At 38.9% G+C, this 15351-nt stretch overlaps 1 protein-coding gene across 1 annotated transcript in view; it reads left to right on the top strand.

Moving 5' to 3' along the window:
- The window catches only part of LOC142352114 (uncharacterized), a 67553-nt gene extending 52737 nt beyond the window's left edge, over positions 1 to 14816 (top strand). Inside the window, exons 16-18 of the mRNA XM_075404486.1 lie at positions 921 to 1145; positions 3738 to 3862; positions 14229 to 14816. Of these exons, the coding sequence (XP_075260601.1) occupies positions 921 to 1145; positions 3738 to 3862; positions 14229 to 14691 (813 nt within the window). The 3' untranslated portion in view covers positions 14692 to 14816. The remainder of the gene's footprint in view (positions 1 to 920; positions 1146 to 3737; positions 3863 to 14228) is intronic.
- Positions 14817 to 15351: the final 535 nt, after the last annotated feature.

The following is a 15351-nucleotide window of genomic DNA, read 5'->3' as shown; positions in this document are numbered from 1 at the left end:
CAGAGGTAACGTCTGAGACCTTGGGCGGACTTCTTCTGGTGACGTCTGAAACCAGTAAAAAAATATCTTCTCGTCGGGGTAACCCAAACTTGGCTAAGTCGCTGAAAAAATTGCTTGTCTTTTTTGTGTCTTTTCTGTGTCTTTTCTGTGTCTTTTGTTTGTCTTGACCGGCTGCCAGCTTTCGGGTTCCGTTTACTGTGCTCGGCACTTGATGGTTGCACTGACCGCTGATGCTTTCTTCAGTGCGTCGCAGAAGTTGTGGAACAAAGAAACTATTTGCCGGTAACAGGGGAGACTTTTGTCCTCAAAATTGTTTTGGGGAAAGAAGGTTTTGTTCTTTGAACGAGGGGTAAACCATAAAATGTAAAAGAATATAGATAGGGATTCAATTACATTGTTCTAGACAGTTTGTTAAGTTTTTTATATCATTATAAGTTGCGGGAACAACCAACTCGTTTTGGTTGCGATAAGGACAAAAGTCAATGTTTTTTCAAGTTTCACTTCTGACTTGATTGTTGCACGACAAACTGAGATTTGTAATTAGACTTGCCTGTCGTACTGATATTGACTTCGAGTTCAATCTGGGTAAGCATTTAGGGAGTAAGTTTGATTTCTTGTATGATCCTTGAATGACTAAAGAAATCATACAAATAATAAATGACCTAGTGTAACTTTGAACAATTTTGTATGATGGGTGGGTAGTGGGCATGAGGAATATGGGATCTTTTTCGTTTGACCCCCCAGCTTAGTGCGTGCATATTATTTACACCCACGTGAAATCATTTTTGCATCATGAATTAGTATATAACTAAACGTGCTCTGCAACTGGGGAACTGGGGGTGCATAACGTACTGGGGGAGAGCATAAAATGACAAAATTCGGAATATCTTTCAGGTCTCACGACTAGTGTTATTTTCCAGGGCTCCGATCCGTCCACCTACGCATTGATAGAGAAACTACAGGGGCTGAACCAGCGGTACCTTCGCGTGTGTGGAGAACTGGGGGAGAAACAGGCCCTGTTGCATCTACAGGAAAAGATGTACATGGAGATGAAGAATGCCATCACTAAACAGCCGGGACCTGAAGTGAGCGAACAGCTGTCTGTGTACCAATCTGTGCTCAAAGAAAAAGCCAAGCAACTCAAGGTAGGCACGCGGACCCTAGTGCCACAGGAAATCAGTACTGAAACATTGTATTACAATTGCATATCGTCGGCCCAGTACTGTATCAATGTATCCTAAGAGTATCTTGCTACTCATGATGTGCAGAATAAGCTCCGTAGATAACTTTTTCTGAAAATAGACTGTGGGCACAAAAGTCGAAAACAGCTATAAAAATGGATGATTTTACTAAAAATTCCGGAGCAAGTTGTAAATCATCTTGAGAAAATGAGATGAAGAAAAATTTAAATTTCATCTTGATTTAATTCCTTGCATAGAATTAAATCAAGATGAAATTTAAATTTTTCTTCATCTCATTTTTATCATTACAAGATGATTCAACTTGCATCAGAATTTTTAGTAAAATCATCCATTTCTATAGCTGTTTTCGACTTTTGTGCCTTCATAAATTGCTAAAGTTATGCATAAAATTAGGACAGGAATAAAATTGAAAACACTTTACAAAATGCAAGCTTCTACAACCGAAAACAAACGTAAACTCTTTCAGTTTTTCAATGATTTTTATCTTATTTTTTGTGAACAACAGAATCTCTAATTGGCAAATAATATGAGCATTAAAGCTATAAGAGTTAAGGCTCATAAATAAATCAGTTGATGAGCTTACTCAACAGCATTTCACCTGGCAAAATGTTTCTAATAATTAACACATCGGAACAGCCGCAGAAAGACAGAAAGACCTGCACAATCGGATCTTCTATCTGAGCCATTGAACCACGAACTCAGAAAAAAACTTGCCACTTTAATGTCATTTGTATCTAAATTGCAGGGGTTGCTCTTAAAGGTGCTTTCGCAAGCAAGTCAAATTGCATCTAAGTAAATGTTAAAAGCAGACTATGCTTACTGATACATAATTCTCGAAAATTGTCTGTTAGTTGCAGTTAAAATAGATCTACTTTGATGTCAATAGACGCCTGTAATGTAGTATATGATACAAAATGCAAATCGTTTTTTTTTTCAACTTTTTGTTCACAGCTGATGGTTCAAAAATAAAACACTTCATCCTGATATTTTGTCTGAACCACAAATTAAAATTTTGTAAAGTTTTTATAAGCTGTTTGTCAGAAGGTCTAAAATCTTTTAGAGACATATAAGATAATCATATTGCCCTAAACAAATTCTTAGGCCATTTTCTATATTTGCCCAGCGCTAAAAAATGTTAAATCGAAACTTCGTCGTCACGTGGTCAATGTCCAAAAAGTTAACTAGTTTTGCGTTTTCCGGAAAAAAACTATTTGGAGCATGTGATTAGCCTGAAATCTTATTACCCAAATTTTATTAGAAATTGCTTGCGATCAAATTTAAAGACTAAATTGTTCTTGTGAACAGTGCTATTGGTAATTTCAAAGCCACTTACTGTCTTTTGATCGGCCATTAGTATCGATATGGACATTTCCTAATTTAATTACCAATCAGGTTTTCTTTCAGTTCGGTAATTCGATGCTCGATACGTGAAAAAGGGATATTTTTGAGCAAATTTGAAACTAAACTAGCCTAGAGTCACTGGTTTCTATACACTCTTACAACACTAATCTTAAAACATGGGTCGTCAAAAAGCCCGACAAAATTGATTATGTGTACTCGATTTTTCGGACACTGGCCACGTAATGACCAGCAGTGACAATGCAAATGGCATAGTATCAGAAAAACTTAAGTGAAAACAAATTTACTATGTCCAGTAAGTACAACCGGGATCAATCAATTGATGAAATACCGTAATGATTTACGACAGTGCAACTCTTTTAAAAGCACTTAATTAAGTTTTATTTTAAGACTCAGCGCTTAACTTGAGAAAAAGGAAGAATAATTTTTCAATCAAATTTTTTGTAGTACCTGCAGGTGCTACAAAGGGCAGTTCGTTTAAACTACTATCATTTTTTAATTAAACAGATTTTATGATTGAAGTCACATCAGTTTGTTCAACTAAAAATTTGTTCATTGAGCAAAGTGCATTTTCACTCAACTCCTGATAAGTTTACATTTTTTTTTACATAAGTTGCAGTTAGTTTCATTTTTTATCGTGTAAAACCTGAGAAATTTTTTTGCCCAAATTTTTGTGAAGCAATGAATTATATGATAAGTTTTATTGCGACAACTTCATTAGAAATTTTTTAGGCCTTACACATAAAAAGTCGAGACTCACTGGAATAAATTTTCATAAAACGACTGACTATTCAACGGACAGGTTTAGTGATAGAAATGGGGATTGTTTATTGAAGCTGCTTAGCTGGTTAAATTACTCGGCTCAGGGAACTAGTTTTTACGCATGAACATTATATTGTTTCCACCACCTTGAATTTGTAGCAAAAGTTTCAAAAGATCAATCTACATCAGCAAAATTATCAAAAAATTCCTATTCCAGTTTAGATCTTCTCTATTACTAAGGTAGGGTCGGAACCATTACTAATTGATATATAATTGAATGCAATGTTAAAAAGATAACTTTTACGAAAATCAAATATTCAGTAAAATCAAATATTCAGCAAAATCAAATATTCAGCATAATCAAATATTCAGCATAATCACATAGTCTGATTTCTTTGAGGTGTTGTTTTTTAGTCAATGCGTGAGGAGTGCAAGATGTTTGAAAAACAAGAGGAGGAGTACAAAATAGAAATTCAGTCACTTGTGAGGGAACTGCAACACGTGAAGAAAAAGTTCTTCCTCCAAGTCGCCATCGATGAGTTAGTCACTGCTGCTTATTTATCTGAATTTATCAATTTAATCACGTCTCGGGTGCATGATTCCGTTTTGTCGTACAAAAGATCATGATACTACAACAGTTATTACTAACTAAGTACTTATTACTAACTGTCGTGCAACAATCAAGTCAGAAGTAAAACTTGAAAAAACATTGACTTTTGTCCTTATCGCAACCAAAACGAGTTGGTTGTTCCCGCAACTTAAAACCGATATAAAAACTTACCAAACTAAACTGTCTAGAACAATGTAATTGAACCTTATCTACATTCTCTTACATTTTATGGTTTACCCCTCGTTCAAAGAACAAAACCTTCTTTCCCCAAAACAATTTTGAGGACAAAAGTCTCCCCTGTTACTGGCAAAAGTCTCTTAGGACACAAAAGAGACACAGTAAAGACACAGAAGAGACACAGTAAAGACACCGAAAAGACACAGAAAAGACACCGAAAAGACACAGAAAAGTCACAGAAAAGAAAAGACAAGCAATTTTTTCAGCGACGAAGCCAAGATTGGGTTACAGACGTTACCCAGCAGACGATTTTTTTTGGAAATTGGGTTTCAGACGTCACCCCGACGAGAGGATCTGTTTTTTTTACTGGTTTCAGACGTCACCAGCAGAAGTCCGCCCGAGGTCTCAGACGTTACCTCTGATGTCCTGTTCCCCGGTTAGAGCCATCCAAAATCTCTACTTTTTTTTCGACAAAAAGCCTTCAAAAAATTGATTTTTGTCCCAAAAAAAAAACTTTTTGTTACTATAACACCTCGATTGATAAACCTTGACTAGTAATATTATTTTCAAAGCGAGTAAAGGCAATTTTCTAACTTTGAAAGAAAATTATGCGAAAAAAAACGCACAAAATTTAGAGAAATGTTCCTTAAATCAGAAAAATCGAAAAAGATAAGTTAGTTTTCTGACTATATATCCATTTGAATTGCGGAAAAAACTATTAAACCACCCTTCGGAATTGGCTTTCGATCAAACAAAAAGCCACTTTTATCGATATATCATAACAGCATTATATAAAGTAGAAATGTCAGAAAAAATTTTTTGAATTCAGAAAATTCAAAAAACACAATTTAGTTTTCTGACTACATATCCGTTTGAATTGCGGAAAAAATTATTAAACCACTCTTTTGAATTGGTTTGTAATCAAGCAGAAAGCTATTTGCATCGATATATCCAATCAGTATTATACAAATGAGAAATGTCAGAAAAAATTTTTTGAATTCAGAAAATTCAAAAAACACAATTTAGTTTTCTGACTACATATCCATTTGAATTGCGGAAAAAACTATTAAACCACCCTTAGGAATTGGCTTTCGATCAAACAAAAAGCCACTTTTATTGATATATCATATCAGCATTATATAAAGTGGAAATGTCAGAAAAAATTTTTTGAATTCAGAAAAATCAAAAAGCACAATTTAGCTTTCTGACTACATATCCGTTTCAATTGCGGAATAAACCCTTAAACTACTCTCCTGAATTAGTTTGTAATCAAACAGAAAGCCATTTTCATCGATTTATCCAATCAGTATCATATAAATGAGAAATGTCAGAAAAAATTTTTTGAAATCAGAAAATTCAAAAAACACAAGCTAATTTTCTGACTACATATTCATTTGAATTGCCGAATAAACCACTAAACAAACCCCTACAACAAGTCATTGTCATTCGGTTTGATGGTTTCACCTGTATATGGAAGTAAATAGAAAGTCATTAGGCGCCACAGCAAATATCAAAACTTTCATTTGACGAAAATAACTAGCTTTTTAATTTTTTTTGGAAAAAACTTCCAAAACTTGATTTTTTGCAGAAGTCCTCGGTCTCAGACGTTGCCGTCTGCGAAGTCCCTTTATCCCTATTGGTTTCAGACGTTACCATCAGCAGAAGAGGAGTTTTCGAAGAAAATTGGTTCCAGTAGTCACCAGAAAATTTGATGTCTCTTTTTTTTTCTACTTTCAATATTTTTGAAAAGCAGATCTCAGACGTTATCTGTGGGAGAAAGTTTTGAGAGTTTATTAGAGTCAATGCAATCTATAAATAACGAAAACAGAGTGAAAAACAGCAGACAAAGTCACACAGTTTTAAAGATAACGAAAAAGCTTTTGCAAAACCCGAAAAAAGACAATACACCAAAGAGTTCTAAAGATTTCCACAATATGATTCGTCTCTGCAAATTTCTAGCATTCAGTAGCCCTCCTGTAGCCCTTGTTGCCTAAACGCATCGCATTTTTACTAATTTCTTATCTTTAGCCGTCACAACAACAATAAACTCCTAGAAAAAGAACAGGTTTCAAAGTTATAAATTCGCAAAAACTGTGAGAGGTATTTATTAATCATAGTGTTTGGTTAGGGTTAGGGAGTTAAGACAAATTTTCTTGGGTAGTTTCATAAGCTTTCTGGTTGGTAATCTATTCCTATTTGAGGGAAACAGACGAGTGTTTTGAAGTTTTCAAGAAAAAGGAGTTTAATGTAACAATTATTTGAGTTCTGGTCTAATATTGGTTCAACTGCATAATTGTAGCAAAGCACAAGTTTCCTGTCAACTACAGTAGCCAGAGACACTAGTTAAAAAAGTTAAAGCCAGCTATTTAACCAAAACTTGTGTTAATTCAACAAAAAACAAGCAATTATTTAAGTCTGTTGAACGAAAGTCGATTAAAGCGCGCGAACGTTCGGAAAAGCTTTTAAGTTTTTTTTAGCGCAAAAGGCAAGATTTAGCACACAAAACACATTCTAGGACATCACTTTTTGAGAAAATTTGCGTCGCCGGTCTTTTGAACAAGAAAAAACTAGGATCATTAGCATTCAAACCTTAGACAACTTTTTTTTACATCAAAAATTTGCGTCGCTCCGGTTCTAAGCCGTTTTTCACCTTCAGTAACGAGCTTCTTCACCTACATCATCAACAATCAGCTACAACAAAGCAGCAGCCACCAATATGTCAAAGCAGAACAGCGCTGAATGTCAGTTTGCCATCAATATGTTCAAAGCGACAGAAATGTCAATGAAGAAACTGCTCGATCTCCTTGAGAAAACTGTGGAGCAGAAAAAGAGTTTCCGGTCATTGTCTTTGATGATCAACAAAATCAAAGGCCAGGAAACAGAGCTCAAGAAACTCTCAGAGGAAGTGATGAGACAGCAGCCACATCAGAGTACTGCATCATCAATATTGAATAGACAAACGACACTAATAACTCGCCTCAATGAACTGGAACTGCAAGTTGATCTGTTGGACGACGATGGCCAGCTCAGTCAGTCTTCTAGTCGCATTAGAGATGATGTCAGCATGATCTCCAGCAGAAGAAACCTGTCTCGGCAATCAACACCTGCGCCCAGTGACGACAAGGAACGAATCCAGCATCAGCGCGACATAGAAGGAAAGCAGACCAGCAGTAACATCTTCAATCAGCCGCCTCCATTACCACCACGGCCAAGACAACCATCACTGTTTCTGCAAACATCTAATGAACCAGGACTTCAAATTCAACATGTGCTTGAAGCCCATCAAAGAAATCCTAAAAAGGAAGTTCATGAAAGTCTTCTAAAATCCAAAACTAAACTTGGAAACGAATTAAACGTTCCGAATCCTTTTCCCTGCTTTGACAAAGATATCAGCCAAAAATTCACATCTCCAACAAGATCAGGGAAACTTGAAATTGCCTCCAGCCTGGTAAATAGAGATGTCTGCGATATTGAAACAGCTCAAATCATCTTGAGTGACAACTTTGACACGTCGCAGAACCTTTTGCCTCCAATCCAAAATTTGAACCTTTCAGGTAATCACTCACTTTCAAACCCCTTCATTTTGGCAGATCCAACTATTCAATTACAAGCAGATGGTCTTTTTGCCCAAAACTCGGCATTGGAGAAAACCCTTAATTTAAAGTTGCCAAAGCGAAGAAACAATCAGGATTCATATGCCAACAGAAATCCTCAATATCATAATTTTCCCAATCTACAACAGAATGTTGGACCTTCTGAGGTTCAAATAGGAACAAATGGATACCTCGATAGTCAAGTGTTGAACTGTGATCTGCAAAAACTCCCCTGCTTACCCACAGTGGCAAACAGAACCTCACATCTTCCAAGTACAACTGATAAAATAGTGGCAGAAAACAATTGCCTACAATCCAATCAATATATTAATCCTATAACTGGGGTACATTCCGCAAGTGTTCCTCCAATTACCGTACAACTGATGGAACAACAGCACCAAAATACCGTCTTAAATCCTGCAGCTCCTAATTTTCTGCCAAACCAGGTAGCTCCACAATCAAACGGAATTGCGGCTCCTCTGCAATTTCCACAACCTGTTAACAGTCAACACGGTTTTACCAGCACTTTCCCAGTTAACCAAAATGTGACACAACCCAGTCAGTTGTGTAACAACCAGTTTGTTCCTGACTCTCAAGTTCCATCGAACTGTCAAGCTCCATTAACTTCCACGATCCATGCCCCAATGTGCATTAATCAACACTCAAATCCTGCTGGACAAAATCAGTTGAGCCAGCCTTTAATTAACCAGATTTTGCTGCCCACTGTCAATCAACACATAAGCTCAGCATACTCGAACCCTAATGTAACACAGGAAAAAGGAAATGTTGATTTCAAGCATTCAATCAAATTGCCACCTTTGAAACTTCAGAATTTCAATGGTGATCCTATCCACTTTCACGAGTGGATCAATAATTTCAACACGATGATTCACAACAACCCTTCCATTACAGACACTCATCGTATAACTTACTTACAGAATTCTGTGAGTGGGAAAGCAAAAGACTTGATTCATGCTTACTCCTGCGATCCATCCTATTATCAGACAGCACTGAATGAACTAATCCGACATTTCGGTGATCGTACTATAGTTGTTAATGCGTTCATTAACCAGCTTGAAAACTGGCAAATGAACTTCCAAAACAAGCAAAGCTTCATTGCCTTTTCCTCATTTTTGAAAAGACTTGTGCAAGCCTTCCAATACCTTGGCTTTACAGCAGACCTCCAGTCTACAACACTCACTAAGAAAGCCAAAGAGAAAACGCCACATCATTTGGTTCTGAAATGGACAGAACATTGTCTCACCGAGCTCAACTCAGACCCAACTCTTGTGGATTTTCAACAGTGGTTGGGGCTCCAAGCTCAAATCTACGACAAAGTGAGTCGAGAAAGCAATCAAAGAACCATCAGTTCTCAAGCCTCAAAGTTTGTCAACTCGAACAACCCGCAAACCAAGCAATACAATGGCAATCTCTCAGTGTCAGTCAACAACGCATCAGCGGAAAACAGTAGAAAACAATGGAACTTTGGGCCTCAGCAAAAGCAACCGTCAATTTCACAAAACGTTCCGAACAAAACCTTTAACACAAAACGATCTTGTGAGAAGTGCAAACAAGAACACAGCATTGCCACATGCCCTGAGTATCAATTGTGCTCACCAAGTGATCGATACAACCTTGTCAGCCAAAATAATTTGTGTACAAACTGCTTGAGCAACAAACACCACAAACAATCGTGCCCATCGCAAAAACGATGTCAGGTTTGCAGTGGATTCCACCACACAACCCTTCATGATCCCGCCAAGCAAATCAAACGCCCTACAGCAGTTTTTTCTACTGAAGTTTTTTCTGGTAACAATCCAACAGCTTCGTCTAGTAGCAAAGCTTCAAGTCAAACTCCAAATACATCTTCTCAACAGAAAAGTCAAACAAACAAAGCCCCCAACAGCCGTTATGGCCAAACTTTCAACAACCAAAGCCAGCAAAACGTGCAACGACGTAATTTAAACGGCAATGCAATTAACCAATCGTTCAGCATTAACCAATGCTCAGAAACACCGAAGAATTGGTATGAGCAATTGCAGCTTATTCCAGTTTCATTCCTCAAGGGGAATAAAGCCTTCGATACCTACGCCCTCATAGACCCCGGTAGCCAATTCAGTTTTGTATTGGACGCCATAGCTGAATTTCTTGAGCTTCCCCGTGAAACACAACAGTCAGTACCACTACAATTTCTCAATACAGAGAACAGCATGTCCCTCTCAAAAATTGTTGAGCCAGTCACAATAACTCCATATAAGTCAACTGAAATATCGTTTGAACTCTCTCGAACGTTCAGCACCCCGTCTCTGAACGTCGCAGCTGCAAAAACTTTTGAACTTAATCAAATTTGTGATGCCTTCAACAGTTTGCGCCACATACATTTCCCAAATATTGCCGATGGCAAAATCGGCGCCCTCCTCGGTGTTAACGCATTCGCATTCACCTACCCTACACATGTTATACCTGGCAATCAAAATCAACCGTTTGGTGTGAAAACTAAACTTGGTTGGACCCTCGCTGGTGAATATGAGAATTGTATCTCAGCCACCACTCAACAGCCCGCAACTCAGCAGAAGAAATTTATTTTCCATGTGTCAAGAAACAGATCAGATGAACCCGGACTTGACGAACTTGTTCAACAGTTCTGGAGTATTGAAGCTGATGGCATTCAGAAGGACCGTGAACAAGTTTACACAAAGCAAGAAGAACAGTTTCTTGATATTTTGAAGAACTCCATCAATCACAATGGTGAGAGATATGAAATCAAACTGCCTTGGAAATCAGAAATAAATTTGGAAAACAACTTCTATTCTGCACTGAACCAAGTCAAAAGCCTTAATACACGCCTTCAACGTAAACCTTTGTTGCAGGACAAATACAATGAGACTCTCTTGACAGACCTCGAGAAAAACTATGTCAAACCGGTGGAAATGCAAGATCCTCAACCAGACAGAATTTGGTACCTGCCACACCATCCTGTGGAAAATATCAATAAGCCCGGAAAAGTCCGCCGAGTTGCAAATGCCGCTTCAAAATTCCGCGGCCAATCGCTTAATTCAAACCTTCTTACAGGACCAGATCTCCTTAATAACCTTTTAGGTGTCCTGATGAGATTTCGAGAACATCCCGTTGCAGTTCTTGCGGACATCGAAGGCATGTTTATGCAAATCGCCATCCATCAGATTGATCAATCTGCTCTTCGATTTCTTTGGTTAGCAGACAATCAGATACAACAGTACCAATTTACCAGACTCATCTTTGGAGCAAATTGCTCACCTTCGTGCGCAATATACGTTCTTAACCATTGTGCCAAAGAAAACAGTCAACAATTCCCAGAAGCCCTCAAAGCCGTCAGAAAGCACTTTTACATGGATGACTACATCCAATCACATGCAACAGAACAAGACGCTTGTAAGGCAGTTTTTCAAACAAAAAATTGTCTGCAAACAGGTGGGTTTCGACTCACAAAATTTGTTTCAAACAGCTCTCTAATTCTAAATCAAATCCCTCCAGAAGACAAAGAGAACAAGACAGATATTGTTAGAGTTCTTGGTGTTAAATGGAATCTTGAGAAAGACTGCTTTTTTATGAAACCTCTCACTGATTTCCCAAAAGATGCCTCAGCATACACTCAACGTAAGATCTTTAGTCTTGTCTCCTCGATCTTCGACCCAATAGGAATAATGTCGCCATCAACGATCCGTTTCAAAATAGTTCTTCAAGAACTGTGGAAACTTGGGAAAAAATGGGACAATCAAATTGCCCCTCAAGTAGTTAAACCACTTCAAAAGAATTTGGATTTATACTTTTCTTCCCCAGAAGTGACATTGAACAGAACTCTGAATAAGAGTTGCCATTCACCAGAAAGTGAAAATGAAATCCATATATTTGTCGACGCCTCAGCTGTAGCAGTTGCAGCCGTTGCATACTTGAAAACAGTTCCTAACTCAGCCACTGATGTTGAAACTTGTTACCTAATAGGCAAATGCAAAGTTGCCCCAATTAAACAAATCAGCATACCCAAATTAGAGTTGGAAGCCGCAGTCATCGGAGTGCGCCTTCTTTCAACCATCATGAAAGAGTCATCATTTCACATTACTCGCTCTACACTCTGGACAGATAGTCAAGTAGTACTTGACTGGTTATCGACAACCAAGAAGCAACCTGTTTTTGTTGCGAATCGCCTCAAAGAAATCCTTGCATCAACTGATGCTTACCAATGGAAACACGTTGCCACCAAAGAAAATCCAGCTGACCACGGGACCCGTGGTCTCAACCCAGACGAAATTACAGCCAAGTGGCTAACAGCGCCAGCATTTCTTTCCACAAGACAGCTCAGCGCTGCTGAAAACTCTTCAAAGCATGTGTTAGCAACGCATGAAATTTCACGCAATTTGTCGGAGCAAATAATCGACCCGACACGGTTCTCAACTTGGAACAAGTTGCTCCTGACTTTAGCAACAGTCTTCAATTTGCTCTTTCGGATCAAAAAGCAAAGGCCTAAAGATCACCAGTATATAACAGAAGACCTCATTCTTGCAAGAAATCAGCTGATCAAAATTTCGCAGCAAAATTTCTTCTTCTCAACAATCCAAGCCCTGAAACGTGGTTCCAGGATAGATTCAAAGTGCAAAATCCGTTCGCTCAACCCAATGTTGGACAACAATGGAATCCTTCGGTCATGCGGAAGACTGCAATTTGCGCCAGATAACCTCGAAGTTGAGAAATTTCCGATTATACTGCACGCAAAGGACAAGATAGCGAGACTCTATATAGAGCATGCACATAACATTTGCGTTCACCAAGGAACAGAGCCAGTGAAAGCTTTTGTGCAGCAAAGATACCACATCATTGGACTCAGAAAAACACTTTTGAGTATAAAGTACAGATGTTTTCTCTGCAGACGATTTGCCGCTCAAAACATTCAACCCGTCATGGCTCCCCTCCCTGCCTGCCGTTTCCCGACAGACTCTACCCAGTATCCTTTCGCGAACAGCGGAGTCGACTTTTTTGGACCCTTTTATATAGAGGATGCCAAAGGACAGATTGAAAAACACTACGGCCTCATCTTCACTTGCCTGGTTACTAGGTGTGTCCATCTAGAAGCTTGTCCCGATCTCAACACTGACACTTTTTTAAACGCCTATCGACGTTTTGTAAGCCGCAGATGCCAGCCAACAACAATGCTCAGCGACAATGGCAAGACATTTATTGGTGCATCTGAGGAACTAAAAAGATCTGTGAAACGTCTCGACAACGACAAAATCTACAAAGCAATGGCAGCAACGAACACAACCTGGAAGTTCAATCCTCCCTATGGACCTCATTTTGGCGGTATTTGGGAGCGCTTGATCCAGACCGCGAAACGCACTCTATTGATCATTCTAGGCTCCAGAAGGCTGTCGCTTGATGTGTTCAGGACAATTTTGGTCGAGACCGAAGCTATATTGAACTCCAGACCACTAACGATTGTCGCTGACCTTCCAGAAAATGAAATGCCTCTCACGCCAAACCATTTTCTGATCAACAGACCGTTCAACTCTCTCCCACCAGGAAAGTTCGACAGCCAAGAACCCGCCAGTTTCAAGTCTTGGAAGAATGTGCAGCAAATGGTCAACCATTTCTGGAAACGACTCGTCAAGGAGTATCTTCCGACACTGTTAAAGAGGTCCAAATGGAGCGATAGTGACCAAACACCACTCAGAGTCAACGACATCGTTTGGATTCTGAAAGATATGACTCCACGTGGAATTTGGCCCCTTGGACGTGTTCTTGAAGTCTATCCTGGACGAGATGGACAACACCGTGTGGTGAAGGTGAAAACGGCTTACGGTACGTACGTTCGTCCGGTCTCCGCCCTCGCACGTGTTTTGGCTGATTAGCCTATTTTTTCTTGACCTTTTTTCGAAACGGTTTTCTAGGCAACTTGGGTTACACCCTCTTCGACGATCTGGTCAAACGTCTGTGATGTGTTAGTTGGCCTCCTCTTTCCCCTGGAGCATGTCGTGCAACAATCAAGTCAGAAGTAAAACTTGAAAAAACATTGACTTTTGTCCTTATCGCAACCAAAACGAGTTGGTTGTTCCCGCAACTTAAAACCGATATAAAAACTTACCAAACTAAACTGTCTAGAACAATGTAATTGAACCTTATCTACATTCTCTTACACTAACAGTTATTTTTCGGTAACTTCCTCGGCCCGGGTAACTAACTACGATGCTTTTATAACTTCAATGAAACCGTTTGTAATTCTATAATTGTTAGCATGAATTTTGAAGCATCGTCACCCCGCGGTCATATTCACCCCCCCCCCCCCCCCCCCCACGAAAATTAAGTTCACGATTCTGCAATTGTAAACTCTTTTCAATAGATTGCAATAAAGGGCTATTTTGTAGAAAGGGAGAAAATTGTACGATCCTTTACAGCAGTCCTTTATGGCCTTTAACGGTTAAGGGTTGAATGGTTATTATTGCGAAATTACCTAACATACCAGAACACTGTTGAATAATCTCTGTTGTTTTCTAGGAAGCATGCTAGAATGGGCAAAAAAGATGGAATACAGGGCGCCGCCCGCCCACGAACCACTACCCCTCGTGAACTCAGTCCACGGATCGGGTCTGCCTCCCAGAAAGTCAAAACGGGACCAAACTCGGCAAAAGAGGTCAAATTCGCGGAGGAAACGGAAGGTGACGATCCAGCAACTGGAACTGAACAGCCAGTGGATGACGAGAACCACGATGTTGAAGTTGAACCTACCGGTGACGATCCAGACATTCGTGAGGAACCTGCCGATGTTGACGACGTTAATGAGAGGCCAGAAATAGACGCGATTGCGGAGGAAGAGGATCCCATTGCTGAAGGTAGTCCTCCGATTCCTGATGACGTCATAGCTGAGGAACCGGAAAATGAGGATGCGGGAGGCGAGGAGAACCTGACAGATGTAGTTCCGGAAGAACCGAGGGCTGATGAGAATCCAGATCAATCTTAAGCTACCATGAAATTAAGCAATCAATTTGAGACCAAAAGAAGTAAATGAAAACTCAATGCATATCATAAAGTGAATACGCAAATGAAAATAAAGATTTAGCACAAAAAATTTTTAGTGGTCCTGTTTGTCCGCGAAGTAAAAAACGTCCAAGCACGCAATATTTTACAATTCTCCTGTTTCAGGAGAAAGTTTTAAAAATTACAAACACGATCATAGTCTGAATTTTGTCCAAATAAACAATAATTAAATTTTTTTAATGATCAAAATCTTTATTTTTGCCCAGAACAAGAGTTTTAAGTGTTATCAATTGCTGCCAAACGATATTTGAAGCAATTTTTGCATCTGCGTGTATTCTAAAATTTTCGCTGAATCGTTTCAATCCTATGTTGTATTTTCTCTAATCAGAGCGTTTTTGATTGTTTCTTGGTTTCCATCTCTTTAAATTTTTCAGATTTGAGAAATCTAAATGGGTTCTCACTGATAATTTAAATAGCTGAAATCAATCGGTGGCAGGTTTTATTACAAGGTTACTGATTGGTTCCAAGTATCACATAGGATACATTTGGTCATCTTAGTGATCAATAAAAATCTCAAGTGAGAACATTACAACCCTTTTAGTAAATTAATTTTTTGCCCCACGAGTCACCTACCCGGAACCCC

Source organism: Convolutriloba macropyga, chromosome 13, assembly GCF_964194025.1.
Source record: "Convolutriloba macropyga chromosome 13, txConMacr16.3, whole genome shotgun sequence".
Classification (NCBI taxonomy): Eukaryota; Metazoa; Xenacoelomorpha; order Acoela; family Convolutidae; genus Convolutriloba; species Convolutriloba macropyga.
Note: the sequence above shows the minus strand (reverse complement) of the source record. Positions and strands in the feature narration are given on the sequence as shown.